At 38.3% G+C, this 16,837-nt stretch overlaps 2 protein-coding genes across 2 annotated transcripts in view; one reads left to right on the forward strand and one right to left on the reverse strand.

The window, feature by feature from the left end:
- The window catches only part of LOC139739447 (large ribosomal subunit protein eL36-like), a 182,279-nt gene that overhangs the window by 63,220 nt on the left and 102,222 nt on the right, over nt 1-16,837 (reverse strand). The window lies entirely within an intron of this gene.
- Nucleotides 4,092-16,447, forward strand: LOC139739445 (long-chain fatty acid transport protein 2-like). The gene is made up of 9 exons (XM_071650056.1): nt 4,092-4,670; nt 6,643-6,855; nt 8,206-8,373; nt 9,589-9,713; nt 11,075-11,275; nt 11,984-12,077; nt 13,113-13,311; nt 14,929-15,026; nt 15,730-16,447. The coding sequence occupies exons 1-9, from the start codon at nt 4,175-4,177 to the stop codon at nt 16,029-16,031; spliced, it is 1,896 nt and encodes a 631-aa protein (XP_071506157.1). The 5' UTR covers nt 4,092-4,174; the 3' UTR covers nt 16,032-16,447.

Here is a 16,837-nt window from a genome sequence, read left to right on the forward strand (position 1 = left end):
GTTGCCGATTTAATGATAATACTGAAATGTACTTGAAATAAGCCAGTTCGGAGTTAGCTCATGGGCACATTGGTCCGAATGACCTTTCTTTTTTCTCAGTCGGTTAAGGGGCTCTTCACTCGTTTTCAGAGCGACATAATGCATAAGCTTTACGCAACGATTTATGGTATTCATCAATAATGTTTAAACAAAGAATGAACTCGCATAGACCAGATGGCCAGAATAATCCGTCAATTAACACTTGGGAAAGCATCCATTTCATTATCTTACATTGAATGTAAAAACAACTTCTTTCTATCGATATTGTCAAATACCACTTTTGCTGTCAGGTGGATGTGCTGGCAAGTAGCATTTATGAGGGTTACATGAATAATCATTATACATAATAATACATCACAGACGCTTATCCCAGTGACTTTAAAAACCAACGTGCCTGTTGGTCCGAATGACCTTTGTTCTGCTCATGCGCAGAGTGGAACTCCGAACTGGCTTATACTCCTGACCTCTTTTCCTATTTCAGATAGATATGATATCGTTATAAAAAGCTTATTGTAATATAGCATTATGCTTGTGTAGAAAATTGTGGCTACTTTGGGGATAATTAATGCCTATCCGACAATGACTGAATCCATTGAATACATCACCCTGAACAAGTTGATGTAATTGCACAACTTGTTCATGTTCAAATAGGGTCTTGTTATCCAACTAGACGCTGTGCAAGTAAAATCTGAAAATAAAATCTAAAAAAAGAAATCTCTGAACGTAAAATCTAACAAGTAGACAGAAAAGCATTCATAATGCCGTATTATCATTTTAACGGTAAATTTCACGCGATGTACATTGCTCGTTCGTTGATTACTCAGGAACATACCTGCAGATTAACGAACATACATGTATTTTATGCTACTTACTTTTGTCAAAGTGCGTGTATTCAGCTACGTTCCTGCATAAATAATTGTATCACAAAATTCATGATATGCATATAAACATAGATTCTGGCCATATTAGATCTCTTGCGGTTCTGTTTATTTCATTGTTTCAATTTGAAGTGAAATTTAAACAAGATATTCGCATCGGTTGTTATACTACAAGAAACAGTTGCTGATATGATGAGAAGTTCAAACGAAGCATTTGTTGCATGCTAGTTAATTTTGATGCTTGTGTCTTTTGTTGCTGATTTAGAGTTCTTACAACACTCTTATTTACTCTCTATCTCCCCTCGCCTTTTCTAACCTCTCCCTCTTCACTTATGTACTATCTCCTCTTCCAACAGTCCCTTTCAGGACTTACCACATGGTGAACCGTAAAACTCAATCTTTTACACCACCATGTAAACCTCTACCTTCAATGATCTTCTCGGCAGGTGTATTACTTCATTCTTTAGAAGATTTTATAGGCGAACAATTCTATGATTAATGAATAACATGAATCACCAACAGCGTTTCTGTTGAACAGATTTCATTCAAAGTTACAACGATGTTACTAAATAATGGCAGTAGGCCTATCTGTTCTCATTGAAATTTGCTGATTCAATAAAACAATCAAATGCGGTTAAATTCCACCTGTTTTTTTGTCGATTTTCCTGGAACATTTTGCATCAACATTTGTTCCCTTTACGTCCTTATTGTGTTTCGCTGTTTTATTTGACATTTTGCTATTTTGTGATGCACTGGGATGAATTTTGCTGTTTGTGATTTTCCTGTATGAGTTATTCATTATTTTGGGACCTCTTTAGATCTTCTATGTAATGGATTTTGTTTCGTTGTTATTTTGCGCTTACAACATGTTAAAACTTTATTGTTTTCATTATCGTTTTATTGCTCAATTCCTTACGTACCAAGGTACACTTCTGTAGTGAAATTATTGTATTTGAAATACTGGTAGGTGATAGATAAATGCATATATACAATAGAGTTAGATGTCTCCAAAGGGCATGTTTGCATAATGGCAATCTGTTCCTTTCGCTAACCGAGCGTTAAGTTACACAGTTACAAGAGGGGGAGGCGCTGAGGTATTCCGTATGTTGATATGTATAATCATATACATGGATATAAAGTACACTTTAAACGGTGCGACGTGGCGAATATAGATACCTTGACTGCATGACTACTCATTTTAGGAGTTTGTGTGCATGGCAGTTTGATTTCCCCTCGACATAATCATGACACTCTGAAGGACACTCTGCCGAAATCTTCCTTTTACCGGAAAAAGTCCTATTGTGCCTTTACAGCCATAACCCCGATAACCACACACAGTCACGTCAAGCTGACAAAATAGTAATACAGCTTGCACGATCTTATCGAGCCGTATAGTGTACATTCTAAAAATCCCATTAGACTATCAACTCCGTATTAACTATTACGAATCGAATCGAATCAAATCAAATCAAATCAAATCAAATCAAATCAAATCAAATCAAATCAAATCAAATCAAATCAAATGTTCTGTTGTAAAGCACAGAGAGCAGACGTGCAGACGTTGCCACTCAAAAGGAGCAGACTTCACACATTGGGTGATTTCAAGTTCGGTGCTAGTGCTAGTGCTAGTGCTAGCCCCCGAATAACAGCGTTAAATCGAGCTCCAACACCGACGGTCAGATTAACGAGGCAATACCGATCAAAATTATCGATCACCAGCACTAGGTGTTGGAATCACAGCACCGCGAGCTCCGCGGGAATTGCGCGACGAAAAAAGTGATTGCGCGTGATTACAGTCAAATAATTATTAAAAGATGTAGCCAAAATTGCTTAGTTTTAGGGACATAGTGGGGAAGAAATATTAAAATGCCACAAATTTCATCCACTCCCCAAAATACAACTATCTTAATTTTGCTCCCAGGCTCAGATTTATGAAGCCATGTCGAGAGTGTTCGTGTACGTTACGTGGGCGACCACTGCATTAGCATAGACTTTGCACGTAAAACGTGCATCTATTATGGACGTGAATTTGAGTCTCGCACGGCAACGCTAACACCAGCACCGAACTTGAAATGACGAAAATGTTAATCCCTAGGGGCTAGTGTTAGTCAATGGCGAAAAAGCACGTAAATCGCTAACACAATCGGCGGAGCTCGGTTCAGCAGACGACATTCAACACCAAGCCCAGCACCAGCAACCGGAAATACGTCATAATTTTGAGGTCAACTCCCAACACCGACGTGATTTCAAGTTCGGTTTTATTGCCGGTGCTAGTGCTGAGATAGCACTAGCACTAGCACTAGCACCGAACTTGAAATCACCCATTGGGTCATTCTCTACTTATTGTATAATTGGTGGTCATGAAGACATCACTGACTTGACCTTTGTGACGTATTGTGACATCATTCTGTCAATCTCGCCCCACCCCGATGTTACAGGCCTTGTGAATATTGGGCGTTTGATTCTAATTCAATTCGATTCAATTAAAATCAATTCAATTCAATTCAAATCAATTCAATTTATAATTTCTCTGAGAATATCCAACAAAGGTTGAATAAAAATACAAAGCAAACATTACACAAATCATTGTTGTATCATTTGGTAAGAAATACACAATGCAAGGATCATAAAGTATATAGGCTTATATATGCTATTACGTAAAATAAGCAAAAATAGAAATGCACACTTTGCAAGGTTGACAAAAAAGTAAGTAGGTTTCATACACCATTTTTAACTCTTAATCGACACTGAAATACAACAGGCAAATAATAATGTATATTTACCAGCCAGGCTACTTGCAGGTTATACACCTTGTGCTAACATAGATTTATTTTCATAAAAAAATAAACGAATTTAACTCAACAAAACAAACAAAATGACCTGCAGCTCACATCGACATTGTACTTTGAACTTTTGAGTGTTTATCTGGTGAGAGCAAAGGGGATTTTTTTTTTTTTGCTCATTTTATTATCCTGTGAGTTTCAAAGCCAGCATTAACGGGTCATATACTCTATTGTATAGTGTGTGTGTGTGTGTGCATTCAGCGGGGCCTATGTCTTTTAGCGATTCGACAAACAGTTCCGCAGAAAAAACACCCCCAAAACATACGGTATACGGTGTGTTCAAGTGGAGTTATTTATACAAAATATCAAGAGAGAGGAAGAGAGAACACTATTTTCACAAAGCCAGCGAGTGATACTATTCTGCATGTTCTGGAATAAAGCAAAGCGACGAGAGAATAGCACAAAACCCGCAACATGTCTGCTGATTGGAATTCCAGACAGGGAGCCGCAGCTCTTGCTGCCGTGTCCATTCCAGCGGGATACGCCTGGTTTCGCTGGAAGTACCCTACCCTAATTGGCGACCTGCAACAACTGGGCAGCATTCTCTTCCTTTATAGGAGTATGGTCGAGCTGGACCGATCCCGGACATCCATGGTGGACGTCTTCGAAAAGACTGCTCAGGAACGTCCCGATCACCCATGCATCCTGTTCGAGGAAGATTCGTACTGCTATGCCGACGTGTCCCGCAGGGTAAGCATGACGGCGCGGTGGATCAGCGGTTCGGACCCCAGCTTAAAGAAAGGTGACGCGGTGTGCGTCCTGCTACACAACGGGCCGACGTTTTTGTGGACGTGGTTGGGACTGCTGAAGCTAGGCGTAATTTCGAGCCTGATAAATTACAACCTTCGTGGAACTACACTTCTGCACTGCATACGAACAAGCGAAGCCAAGAAACTCATCTTTGGTTCAGGTTGGCTGTATAGATGATGCCCTATAGTAGCGTATCTCGACTCTTTTTTTGACTGAAAAATTTGCCAAATATGCCACCCAACAAGTTGATGGAATGTATACTTTTCATGAAAAATTAAATTTTGTTGAATTCTCCCAATATTTTCTTTGTGCTGTTGTCCCTAATGACGTCTTGAACTGTACTAGTCTTCTTTAAATCCAGTGATGACGGCACCGAAATTTAAGCTTAAAAATTAATAACTTTTCAATCGATTGTGTTCCGTTCTTAAACTTTTACTGTTGTGTTCTACTAATATTGCTACTTTTATGTAATACAATTCTTAACTGAAGTTTGATTTCCTATGACTCTATGGGAGGTAACTGTTTTTCTTTCCCAATCATAAATTTACATGACAATGTTCTTGAAGCTGTATATCTGTTGTTGTCAAATCCGTTTTCTATTAATTTTGGAAATGTCGTAGTTACTACAATAAACCTTTGAACATTGCATTTATTTCTCGATCAAATGTTGGGATCATGCTGAAATTCTCAAAAATTGGAAAATTTGAATTTCGAATGAATTCAGGCCATTTTCCAGTTCTGCATCTCAAGTCTACCGGAAGATGGTTTGGTCTCCTTTGCAATACTATATAGTGGTTCGATTGCCGAATATTTCAACTTTTTTTTTTGAGTGGGGGGGGGGGGGGGCTTTATTTCTCTGTATTTTGTTAATACAAAATAGATTAATTTAATTGCATCAATTAACAAAATTGTTGTTAGTAACAAACAAAATAGATGAAATAGAGATATCATGCTCTAATTAATGAAAAATGTACGACGAAAAACAAGGATGTTAAAATGTGCTCATCTTCTTTCATCTCTGTGTGTCATAAACACAAACACACACAGGCTCCCATACACACTCCCTGTATCTTTATCTCAGAAACAATATTGGTACGAACGCGCTTGAATTTTTGAAGGCCCATAAACGTGATAAGTCCGTCATATCAATTTTCAATTTCAATTTCAATTCATTTATTTTTCATTCTTCTTTTTCCAACAATTGAAATTGAAATATCATAAATAAACGGCCAGTTGATGCCAGGCTATCTTGGATATAAAAATGACGGTCAAAGTTGAAATTTTAAAAACTTGATTTGAAGGTGAAGATGGCCTTTAAAACATTCAGTGTCATTTTTTAATGTTGTTAAATCTACAGTTTTTCACGCCTATATAACACTGAGACACACCCACACGAAAACTCAAAAAAAAATCTTTTCTTTTTTGTATCCCAGGAATTGTTTGTCCAAATTTATACTCAAATTTGGGCGCATATAACACTTAACCTGACAACACATTAAAAAAACAAACTGTCGAGTGAAGACGGCTTCAAGGCAGTAACTTAAGGTCTATATGTCACACCCTATGCAAATGAGAGTCAAAATTGGTGCATTAAAGGCTCCCATTATGTTTATTCTGACAACAGCATATCTTTTGTAGATATAATTTTTGGATTTGTGATTCCCCAGGTTCAGAGATGAAGATCATCAGCAGACAATTTTTTTATACTGCTTATCAATTAACTCGTCTTGGTGACGAGTTCAAGACTGGTTGAAAGTTGAGACTTCAACTCTGTGTAACCAAATGAAAACTTGAAATTTTGGTACAGGTATACTGACGGAGAGATGCAAGTAACTTATTTTGGCCCAAGTTTGTTTTTTGGAAGCGGAATTCTACATTTCAGGTAAATTAAAATGAATGCTCCCTTTTTAAGCGTCTTAATCATTTAACAGGTGTTTTCTTTCTTTCTTTCTTTCTTTCTTTCTTTCTTTCTTTTTTTTTTTTGGGGGGGGGGGGGAGGGGGGATAGAGGGCCGGAGTGTTGTATCTGGGCTATTTTCCTGTGGCCTGATAAATAAGTTCACGTAGATGTCTTCAATTTGCAATGAAAATCCTAGTGACATTCTCTCTGATCAATACCCACTCTCTATACAGAGTTTCTACCCATTGTTTGCGACATCCTGCCCGACCTCCGCCAGTTGGGCATCGACCTCTTGATGGTCAACGATACGGGCGAGAGCATCGAGTCACCGCCGAACGATGTGGTTACCATGGACATCGACACGGTGACCGAGGAATACTTCCCGTCAGTCCCCATTAGCAGTCTGGACGATGTCGTTTCTTATATATTTACGTCGGGCACAACAGGTCAGATATCGATACGAAAACATTGGTGATTGTTAAATAATTATGATTGCATATTTACATATATGTGTATATATATATATCTTTTGATGTCACCTTAGGGAGACATTACATGGTTATTATCATTTTTATAGTATACAAAGGAGAAACCTTCAGAATACAAATTTGTGTCTCCTTACCTTAAAGGCACTGTTTGCCATTGGGAGCAGTGATTTGAAAAAAATGTTCGAGATATCACATTTGATGCATATGTGTAGGTCAGTTATATCACAAAACATCCTACCATGTAAAAATTTTGCAATAAAGCAAAGCCTAAGATATAAGGAGATATCACTATTTTTCTCAATAAACCATAACTGTAGACGGTTTAGTCTAGAAACAGTTTTATTACAACTATTGTTCACATTTTGTATATTTAACGGTACTTAACATTAATTATACTGATTCAAATTTATACATTGTTTGTTTCAATCATAACTCACATTTCAGAACTATTTGAAAGCACTAAAGCTGGGTTTTTGTTTCATCTGCAAATGGTGAATAACGCCTTTAACGTTTTCTACTATAATCCCACTTAATCCATGCTTTGCTGCTGACAACACTTACAATGTAGTACACATTTTTTCATACAGCATGTACACTGCCTCACTTAAGCTGGATCCAGAGTTATATAAAAGCAATGAAAAAGCATCTTTGGAAAGTGGACGCCACGTTTCTAGTGCGCAATTAATCTTTCATGAAATTTTAGTTGTTAAAACTACCTTATGTAGAGCCAGCAGCAACGGTCGCCGTCACTGACTGTACTACATACAACGACAACACGAAAAAAAAACAAACGAACAAATAAGTGACTCCCCCTCATCACAATGACCGAACTTTGTAACGAAAAGGTTCTGAGCAAAGCAATTTGGCATAGATATACTTGTTTAAAAACAAAAACAAAAAAAGTTCAGCCCAACAGCAGTGCCAATACTACTCGCGAACTCATGTTTAATAAAAACACCACACAACCCAAACCAATAAAGCTGGAAGCCCAAATCAGCAACCAAGAAAGGACAAAAAAATTGTATCACTTTGGTTTATGGCAACTTTTTCTTTTCTTTTCTTTTCTTTGTGATGATGGAAATAAATAAACTATTGAATTGAATTGAATTGAAAAAAATTGAATTGAAACCTTTAATAATCATTATTCATCTCATGAATAGGCCTACTTGAATGTCATCTGATTTATGATCATCACTTCTATCACTACTCAAGGGGTAATCATAACCACATCAGAGGGGCAGAGATTTGTATTCGTTTGTCTGTGTGTTTGTTAATTTGCTGGTACTGTTTGTCTTTCGTGTATACTAGGGATGCCTAAACCGGCGGTCGTCACACATAAGAAAGCTGTCGGTGGTGGGATGGTTCTGAAGAAGACTTACAACGCCAAACTTCACCCAGACGACGTGTATTACGTACCGCTTCCTCTCTATCACTCCTCAGCACTCCTAATAGTGGTGTGTGGGAGCTTTACTGCAGGTGAGCTGTATACAGTATATTTTAAAAAAATACTATCGGATTTTTGCGTTGATAACACCCAATATGATTAAACCGTCTAAATGCTACTTGAGATATTATGTCTTAGCTCTATTTTGCAGAAAACCTCATTCAGTTTGGTTAAGCGGTCACAGAGCAATGTGGATTGTTGTAAAGCATGTCATGAGTCTGATTCTTCCTAGTTTAGCACTTGGATGCTCTTGGAACTGCGTATTAATATGTAAACACAATAGACAGAACTTGCAGGGAAGGGATTCCTGGCATGCTGTACAAAAATCCTCATTTCTCTTTGACCACTGAAGCAATTTGAATGGGGTTTTCTGTAAATTGTGGGCAATGAGTTATAGTTAATTTCATATCCTGAAATTGTGTTTGGATTGATTTACTGTTTTTATGTATCATATATATATATATATATATATATATACATATACATATATATATATATGTATATGTGTATATATACACCTACATACATTTATTTATTTATTTACTTATTTGTATATTTATTTATTTATTTATCCATTCATTCATTTATGTTTTCTTTAAAAGCAGGGTAGTTCCATTCGGAGCCATACAAATCAACAAGAAGATACAACATTATACATGTAATGGTCATACCCAGTAGTTGCGAAAACAGAAATACATTTAAAAAAAATGTATATCTGTTTTAAATGAGAACAAGATAATTTCATTTCCTGGTTGATAAAGTGCATTTGGTTTTAGCGTAGATTTAGAAACCACGCACAATATGAATTTCTTGAAAGCGAATGAATATCAGTGAAAAATGGGAGAAAGTTATGCATGTTGTGCAGCTTTAAAAAAAAGATTATCTGTTTACTATTTTGACAAGACAAATTGTGATGTCATGGAAAAAATACCCATAACCTGCAGGGATGAACTTTACTTTCTCACTCCTCGGCCGGATTAATACTTGTATAGGGAGCAGCTCTTACATGTCAGCTGCTTCCCATGAGCGTACACTCCTGTCTACTCGAGAGCCTTCTGTCCCCTATTTTTTTTTTCAGTCATAATCCCCATGAAACCTATGCTGCCTCATTTCTTTTAGCTCACGCCACCTTTTAAGTTTGATTTAAAAGTTAAAAAGTGGATTTTTTTTTCCGTCACAATTATAAACTGTTCGATTTTTATTTGACTGTTTGTTTGTTTCTTTCTTTCTTTCTTTCTTTTTTCTAGGCTGTACCATTGCTATAGCGCGGAAGTTTTCTGCGAGTCGTTTCTGGGATGACATACGGAAGTACAAAGTTACTATCTTTCAGTACATCGGGGAACTATGCCGCTACCTGCTGGCCCAGCCAGCGGTACGTTTACGCTGCGGTGTCTGATACTATTGTAACACTTTTTGCCTTTCGAAGAAGTGATATGCTTTTCCTCACCTAAGTTAAAGCGATTAGATTTCGTTTTATACATGCGTACCTGCGCATTTTGCTTGCTTTTTTTTTAATCATCTGCTTTGAGGCATTTTTAACAATGTACCGCCTTTCGTATTCATTGTGTATATCAAACCGCCTTTTAAGTGAGTGACGTGAATATTTCAACATCTATCTATCTATCTAGCTGATTATATTATGTTCCCTGCCAGGTGTGAATATGGAAATAAACTGCCATTCCACGATCACGTTGACTTCAAAAAAATAGAACGAAATCAAAAAGCAAAAGGGGCGAGAGTTTATTCAGATGGAACGTAAGATGACAAATTTGTTACATGTTAAAGGAAATCAGTGATGTAGGTCACAGCCATTAAGGCAAGTTGTGTGAGGAGTTTCACATTAACCCGCACAAACCTTTGATAAATTTCTTTTCTTAGAATAAATCATTAATGTACTATTACAGATTTGTCATAACTTAACAGGAGAAGTGTTACAGTGCTAAGTTATCGACCAAAAAAGGATTTTCATCTTTTATGGAAGCCAATGACAGAGTTGTGAGGTTGTGTGCGAAAACACTGTTTGATGAGAACAAGTGAAACTTAAAACGTTCATATATTTTCTGTCAATACCATGAATATGTCGAAATCTAATCAGAATTCTCCCTTATGGGTTGTAAGAGTTTACTACGTTGATCCAAGTCAACTTATGCATGAATTAGCTTTGATTTTAAAAGTGTTTGGTTCAAGAAGAAGGAGGCTGGGAAGTTAAGATGGAGAGAACGAAGAAAACTTAGGACTAAATAGGAGAATAAAAACAAAATGAAAAAGATATGTTCAGAAGTGACAGAAGGACAAAACAAATAAGAATGACTCTTCCGACAGTACGCTTTTCATACCGGGGTCGTCTCACGAGACCGACACCCACGAGTTACACGGCCAACGACTTCGACACTTCATAAAGGTCTGTGAATCATACAACCCACGAATCATACAGCCCATGAATTCGACACTAGGCAAACTAGGACCACAAGTTCGACACTAAGCAAAAAAGGCCCATGAGTTCAACACTGGCTAGGTAAAATTGGACCCACGAGTTCGACTCTGCATCATGATCTCGTGGGCCTAGTTTTTGTAGTGTCGAACTCGTGGGCCTTGTTTGCTTTTGTGTCGGACTCATAGGCCTTATTTGCTTAGTGTCGATTTCATGGACTGTATGGCTCGTGGACTGTATAAACCGTGGGCTGTATGCTTCGTGGGTGTCGAACTCTTGACGTGCACCTTTCCTACTCACAGAAAGAGAACGACGGAGTGTACGAGGTACCGTTACGAGCAGCCGTCGGGAACGGACTGCGCGTTGAGATCTGGAAAGAATTTCAGACGAGATTCAATATCGGCCGGATCATCGAGTTCTATGGAGCTACGGAAGCCATAACCTCTTTCATCAACGTGGAGGGACGCGTGGGTTCGGTCGGCAAATATCCATGGACAGTGCGGGTATAAGCCTCACATAAGAATAATATGTCAAGTGCCTATAGACTTTATGTTTCATTAGGAAGCATGGTTGACAAGTTCAGACGTGAATACCAAATTACAATAGTCCCCAAGTAATTTTTATCGTGCCCTCAGATACACCAAAGAGGTAATGGAAGAGCAATGCAGCACTGCTCTGAAGTTAGAATATAGAATAGAATCAAACTAGCAGGATTGTAGAGATTACCTCAAAGTGGAATGCAAGTAACAAGTAAGTTCTGAAATTTTCATTCTTTTATTTTTCACAAGTTATATCGTATATTATACACATAAAGTAATGATCACATGGCCTAGTCGGTCCCCCTTTGACCTATTGACACAAAATCTTTACTGGATTGTTTTTCTTGCCAAGGAATCGAAATCTGTATCCTTCGATTCAATTTTTGCCTGTGCTGCAAACGGTGTACAGTAAAATTTCATTTTCTTGTTCGTTTCTCATGTTGTACATTATTTTGTGTAAAACTTGCCCCGTTCAATGGTTGAGTAAAAATGTATGTGTGACTACAGTTTGATCACTTAGTTTTATATTTATCATCACATAAACGTGAACTTATTTGCAGAAGACTGGAAAGTAATGCGAATCTACTGAAATATCGTCACACAATCAAATGTATTTCTCAGGTAATCATATCTACCTTTTTATTTCTATCTGTTTTGTCTTTGCTTCGACAGAAATTTTTCGATAACATCGAGGTAGTAGCGTACGACTTTGCCACCGGCCAACCAAAGCGAGACGGCAGCGGCATGTGCATTCGTCTACCCGCAGGTACCTCAAGAACCCTAGAAACTATCCACAGTAGTCATTTGTATACAGTAACGTATTTTCTTTTATCTAATTTGGTGAAGAAAAAAAAAAAACATTAAAAATCCCTGCTCCTATGCAAGTAATTCTGTAAAGTTGCGAAGAAAAGAAAAACAATAATCATTGTAAAACGTGTTTATTAAAGAATTTTGTCGTGCATAGATACATTAGTGACTTTTTAAAGCAAAAAGTTGAACTGTTTGTTTCTTTTTTTTTTCTTGTTACACGGTTTGTCTATGTCATGGCATGGTGAGTTGGCTCAGTCGGTAGCGCGTCTGGCTCACAATCCTGAGGACTCGGGTTCGAACCCAAGTCTGGACTGAGCAATGTTGTGTGTAATCTCGCTTCATTCATTCGTCGCAAAGAGCAGGGTGTTCACCCGGTGAAGTGCTTCCACCTCACATCCAACTGGACCCTAAGGAATACCAGCTTTAATAGTGTAGCTGAATATGGGCTGTCAAGCCATCTTCTCTGATGTGAATGAACCAACAAACAAACAGTGGCATGCGCATGCAGAGGACGATGTTGTAGAGTAGATTGGAGTTATTTTCAGTGATCTGATCGTGATTGTAATTCGCATTAACGTATCGGCAACTCTACGCGCCATCTTCCACTTCCTCCTCTTGAATGCTTTCCTGTGCTTTTTGCTGTTGTGCCTTTTCGTCTGCCTCTTCTTGACCCTACTTCCCCTATTTCCTCATCTTCTTCTTTTCCTTCCTCTATGTCTTCTTCTTCTTCTTCTTCTTCTTCCTCTTCTTCTTCATTTTTCCTGAATCATCATCGTCTTCGTCATAATCTGTCTCATCTACAGGTATCATTATCTAATTTCCATGTCTACCTATCCCTAATTGCTTTTCGCAGTACAAGTATCAGTATCTTTAACAGAAGAGGGAGCACTTTATCAGCATTTACTGAGTTAAACTCAACGTTATAATCATGTATGAGCACGTAGCATACCCTACAGCATATTTAAATAAGTTAATATTTTCTTCAACGAAGGAGAGCCCGGACTGCTGTTGATGAAGATGATGGACAGGAGACAGTTCGCCGGCTACAAGGGCAAGCGTGAGATGTCCGAGAAAAAGATCGTAAGGAACGTAAAGGTGCCAGATGACATGTATTTCAACTCTGGTGACGTCATGCGAATCGACAGTGAAGGTTACGTGTACTTCATCGATCGAGTGGGAGACACCTACAGGTCAGTGTCAGAACCACCGCCTGGAAAATGCGTCTTGTTGTTGTTTTTGACAGCATTATACTTGTACATGGAAGTGACGGTGTATAAAAGTCAGCTGAAGGAATTGCACTTTTTTGTTCGAGTGAAATGCCACAAGATGTTCAAAATGACCTTGAACGTCTATGAAACGGAAAAATCATGAAACAGGAAATAGGACAGAACCAACCGGACATAAAAAGATATAGAAACAATTTTCGGTGTTTTTATGAAACAGTGCTGTCGGTCCCACTCGCACAAATTAGATGATGTGATAATGTGGAGTCATCCCACGAGGCCGACACCCACGAGTCATACAGCCCACGAGTTCAACATTGAAAACAGGTTCATGAGTCATGCCGCTCACGAGTCATACAGCCCATGAGTTCGACACTATATGCAAATAAAGCCCATGAGTTCGACACTAGGTAGAAACAGCCCACAAGTTCGACATATACAACACGAGGCTTAATCTCTCATGGGCCTTGTTTGCTTAGTGTCGAACTCATGGGCTGTATGACTCATGAGCTGTATCACTCGTGGGCTGCATAACTCATGGGCTGTATGACTCTTGGGCTGTATGACTCGTGGGTGTCGGTCTCGTGACGTGCACCCGATAATGTCTGCGCCTAACATGTCTCTATAACCGACACTCAATGTTTTTTATGTCTCCGCCACGAAGTGTCGCCGGAAGCATTATGTCCTGAAGGTATTTTCACGAAATTTTGTGTATTCATGTATGTATCACCATGTATCACCAGGTAAGTATTCTCTAGGGAAAGCTTTAATCCATGTGGTCAAAGGTCAAGTGAAAATGCTAAAATGTCACTATCATATATCATAGAATAACCGAGAAGCTTTTTTCGGTTGCAACTACCATGATAATCAGTTCACAAAACGAACAGCTGATTAGCTGTTATGAAAATAAATATGTGTTTCTCCAACATTCGTCGAAATTCACAATGGCACTCTCGATCCATTCTAATGGTTAAAATTTCGTCCATGGACTAACAGAAGCGCGAAATAGGTACACCCTGCACATCCTCGTGACAGCATGTGTTTATCACTGGATGTCTATTGGCGAATACAATGAGTCATATGCATGATTACGCAATTTAAATTTGCATAATCCATGGACTAGATTTAAGCTATGTTTGTGAACTCCGGTCATTAAAGTTGCTATCACATTGATGTGGTATTAATGCTTTATTCAACTCGATAATGTCTTTCTGAATGGTTTCCAATTTCTATGTTGTTGTTTTTGTTGTTGTTGAGTCTTTGTCATCTCCACACACTAGTACGTAAGCTTTACTTCTGCCTATCATTATTTTCTTTTTCATGACGTCATGAATGTTAACTCTGTGTTTGAACATTTTGAAAGACTTTTATGATTTCACTTGATCTTGCTTTTACTGGCTGTAAGTACATGATGAATTTCTTCTCACATTTTATGTGTAGGTGACGAGATGAATATACGTGCTGTAAAATTCCCAATTGAGTACGATCTATATTATGCTTCTGGCATTTACATTTCTGATCATTAATATGCTTCCATGACTAATTCATGCTGTTTTTTCGTGTGTTTGTTTCTTCATATCAAAGATGGAAGGGAGAAAATGTGTCCACCTTCGAGGTATCGCACGTCCTCAGTTGTTTTCCTGATATCGAGGAAGCCAACGTGTATGGCGTATATGTGCCCGGTGAGCCTCGTAACTCAGTGTCGACGATACGTTCACATTGGTGTCATAAGTAGGAAGCAATGGACGATAGGTTAGGGTCAACTGTTTTCCCCACTCTCTGTTAACACGGTCAAAAAAGGGACTTTCCTCAGCTGCAGTCATTTACAGCGTATATCGTGTTCATTTCGGGGGCTAGGTAGATGTCGGAGAACTAATGTTCACTGGGGCAATCAAACATGCGTTGTAATCACTTTAAATTACGATGATGTGACGTCCGTAGGTTTAACTACAAGACACTCAATACATAGGAATGTATTGAGTGCCTTTTAGCTAGAACCTTAACCTGACGCTAATCCTGAACCTAATCCTAACCCTAACACAAACGTTAACTCTAAACCTAACCCTAACCATAATCGTTACTCTAACCTCATCACTAACCAGTATTTAGCCGGGGGGGGGGGGGGGGGGGGGGGTAATTGACCTGATACGCAATGGAACAGAGATGGGAACAGTGCTATCCGTATCAGCAAGTCAGAGAGACTGTATTATCTAAATTGTGCTTGGAGATAATCTGTCCCATTTATCTGTGCCATAGATAGTATTCAGATTAATTTTGCTTGAACAAATGAATCTTATTTCAACCTTCTCAAAGGACACAAAACGTTCGTTTAACAAATCCCAGTAACTTTCGGTTGTTGCCTCGTACTTCTGTCATGTTTGGCAGGACACGATGGGAGAGCGGGTATGGCGGCGATTGTCGTTCGAGAGGGCGCCACCATTGACTACGGGGATCTCTATCGTCACGTGACTTCCTCGTTGCCGACCTACGCGCAGCCCAAGTTCCTGCGCATGGTGGCGGAAACAGATCTGACGTCGACATTCAAGCAAAAAAAGTCGGATCTGGTTAAGAGAGGATTCAATCCCGACTTCGAAGAGGTATTCATCGTCGAACCTTCCCAGGAGACGTACGTACCAATCACACAGCGACACATTCAGGCACTGACCAGTGGTTATGCAAAGCTCTGAAACGCCATGCTCACTATCACCTCCAACCTCCCTGCTATTACAAGTATGTCATGGTTACTATCATGCCCGTGGCTGATATCTTGATCCTATGCACAAAAAAAAATAACGATAATCAGTATTTAAGTATAAAAAGTCGTTATAGAAAACTTGATGATGCTATTATGGTGATGACGACTTACAACATGTTATTACGATGTGGTGGTTTAGTACATGCAGTTTTAAAGTACATGTATGCTACAGTAGAGTTCACTCGTTCTCTGTGCTTAATCACGGGTACATTGTAGTTTTTATGTATATACATTTTGATAATTAGTAAGACTTAATCTGAAAAAAAAAACACCTCAAACACAATATAATATGAAGAGTTTGTTTGCAAAACCGATAAGTCCATATTTGCCAAATGGAGATATGTACGATTAAAGGTCAAGAAAAATAAAGAGAATAATAAGAAAATTTTTTATTCTTTTGACCATAACTTCAAAATATACCTTTATATGTATTGACCAATATATCATTTAAAAGGTATTATTTTGTACTTTATGACAGAGATCGTACTTCAAAATCTTCAAAAATGGACTTATCGGTTTTTGCAAACAAACCCTTCATATGAAACTTGCTTTTAATGTTCCTACTGTTTTCATCTTAATAAATCATCGTCAAAGCTACATGTCACCTTTTTTGTACATTATTTTACATATCCCGCGCCTCGAACAACTTCAAATCTATTCATTGATTTGCCTGATTTTTCAATTCTGTGATGTTGATGAATTTGTAGTTGTTACCTTTTCACAACGGAACTTGTGAAA

The sequence above is a fragment of the Diadema antillarum genome, unplaced genomic scaffold, assembly GCF_040938485.1.
Source record: "Diadema antillarum isolate AM-2024a unplaced genomic scaffold, OU_Dant_1.0 seq00000798_RagTag, whole genome shotgun sequence".
NCBI lineage: Eukaryota > Metazoa > Echinodermata > Echinoidea > Diadematoida > Diadematidae > Diadema > Diadema antillarum.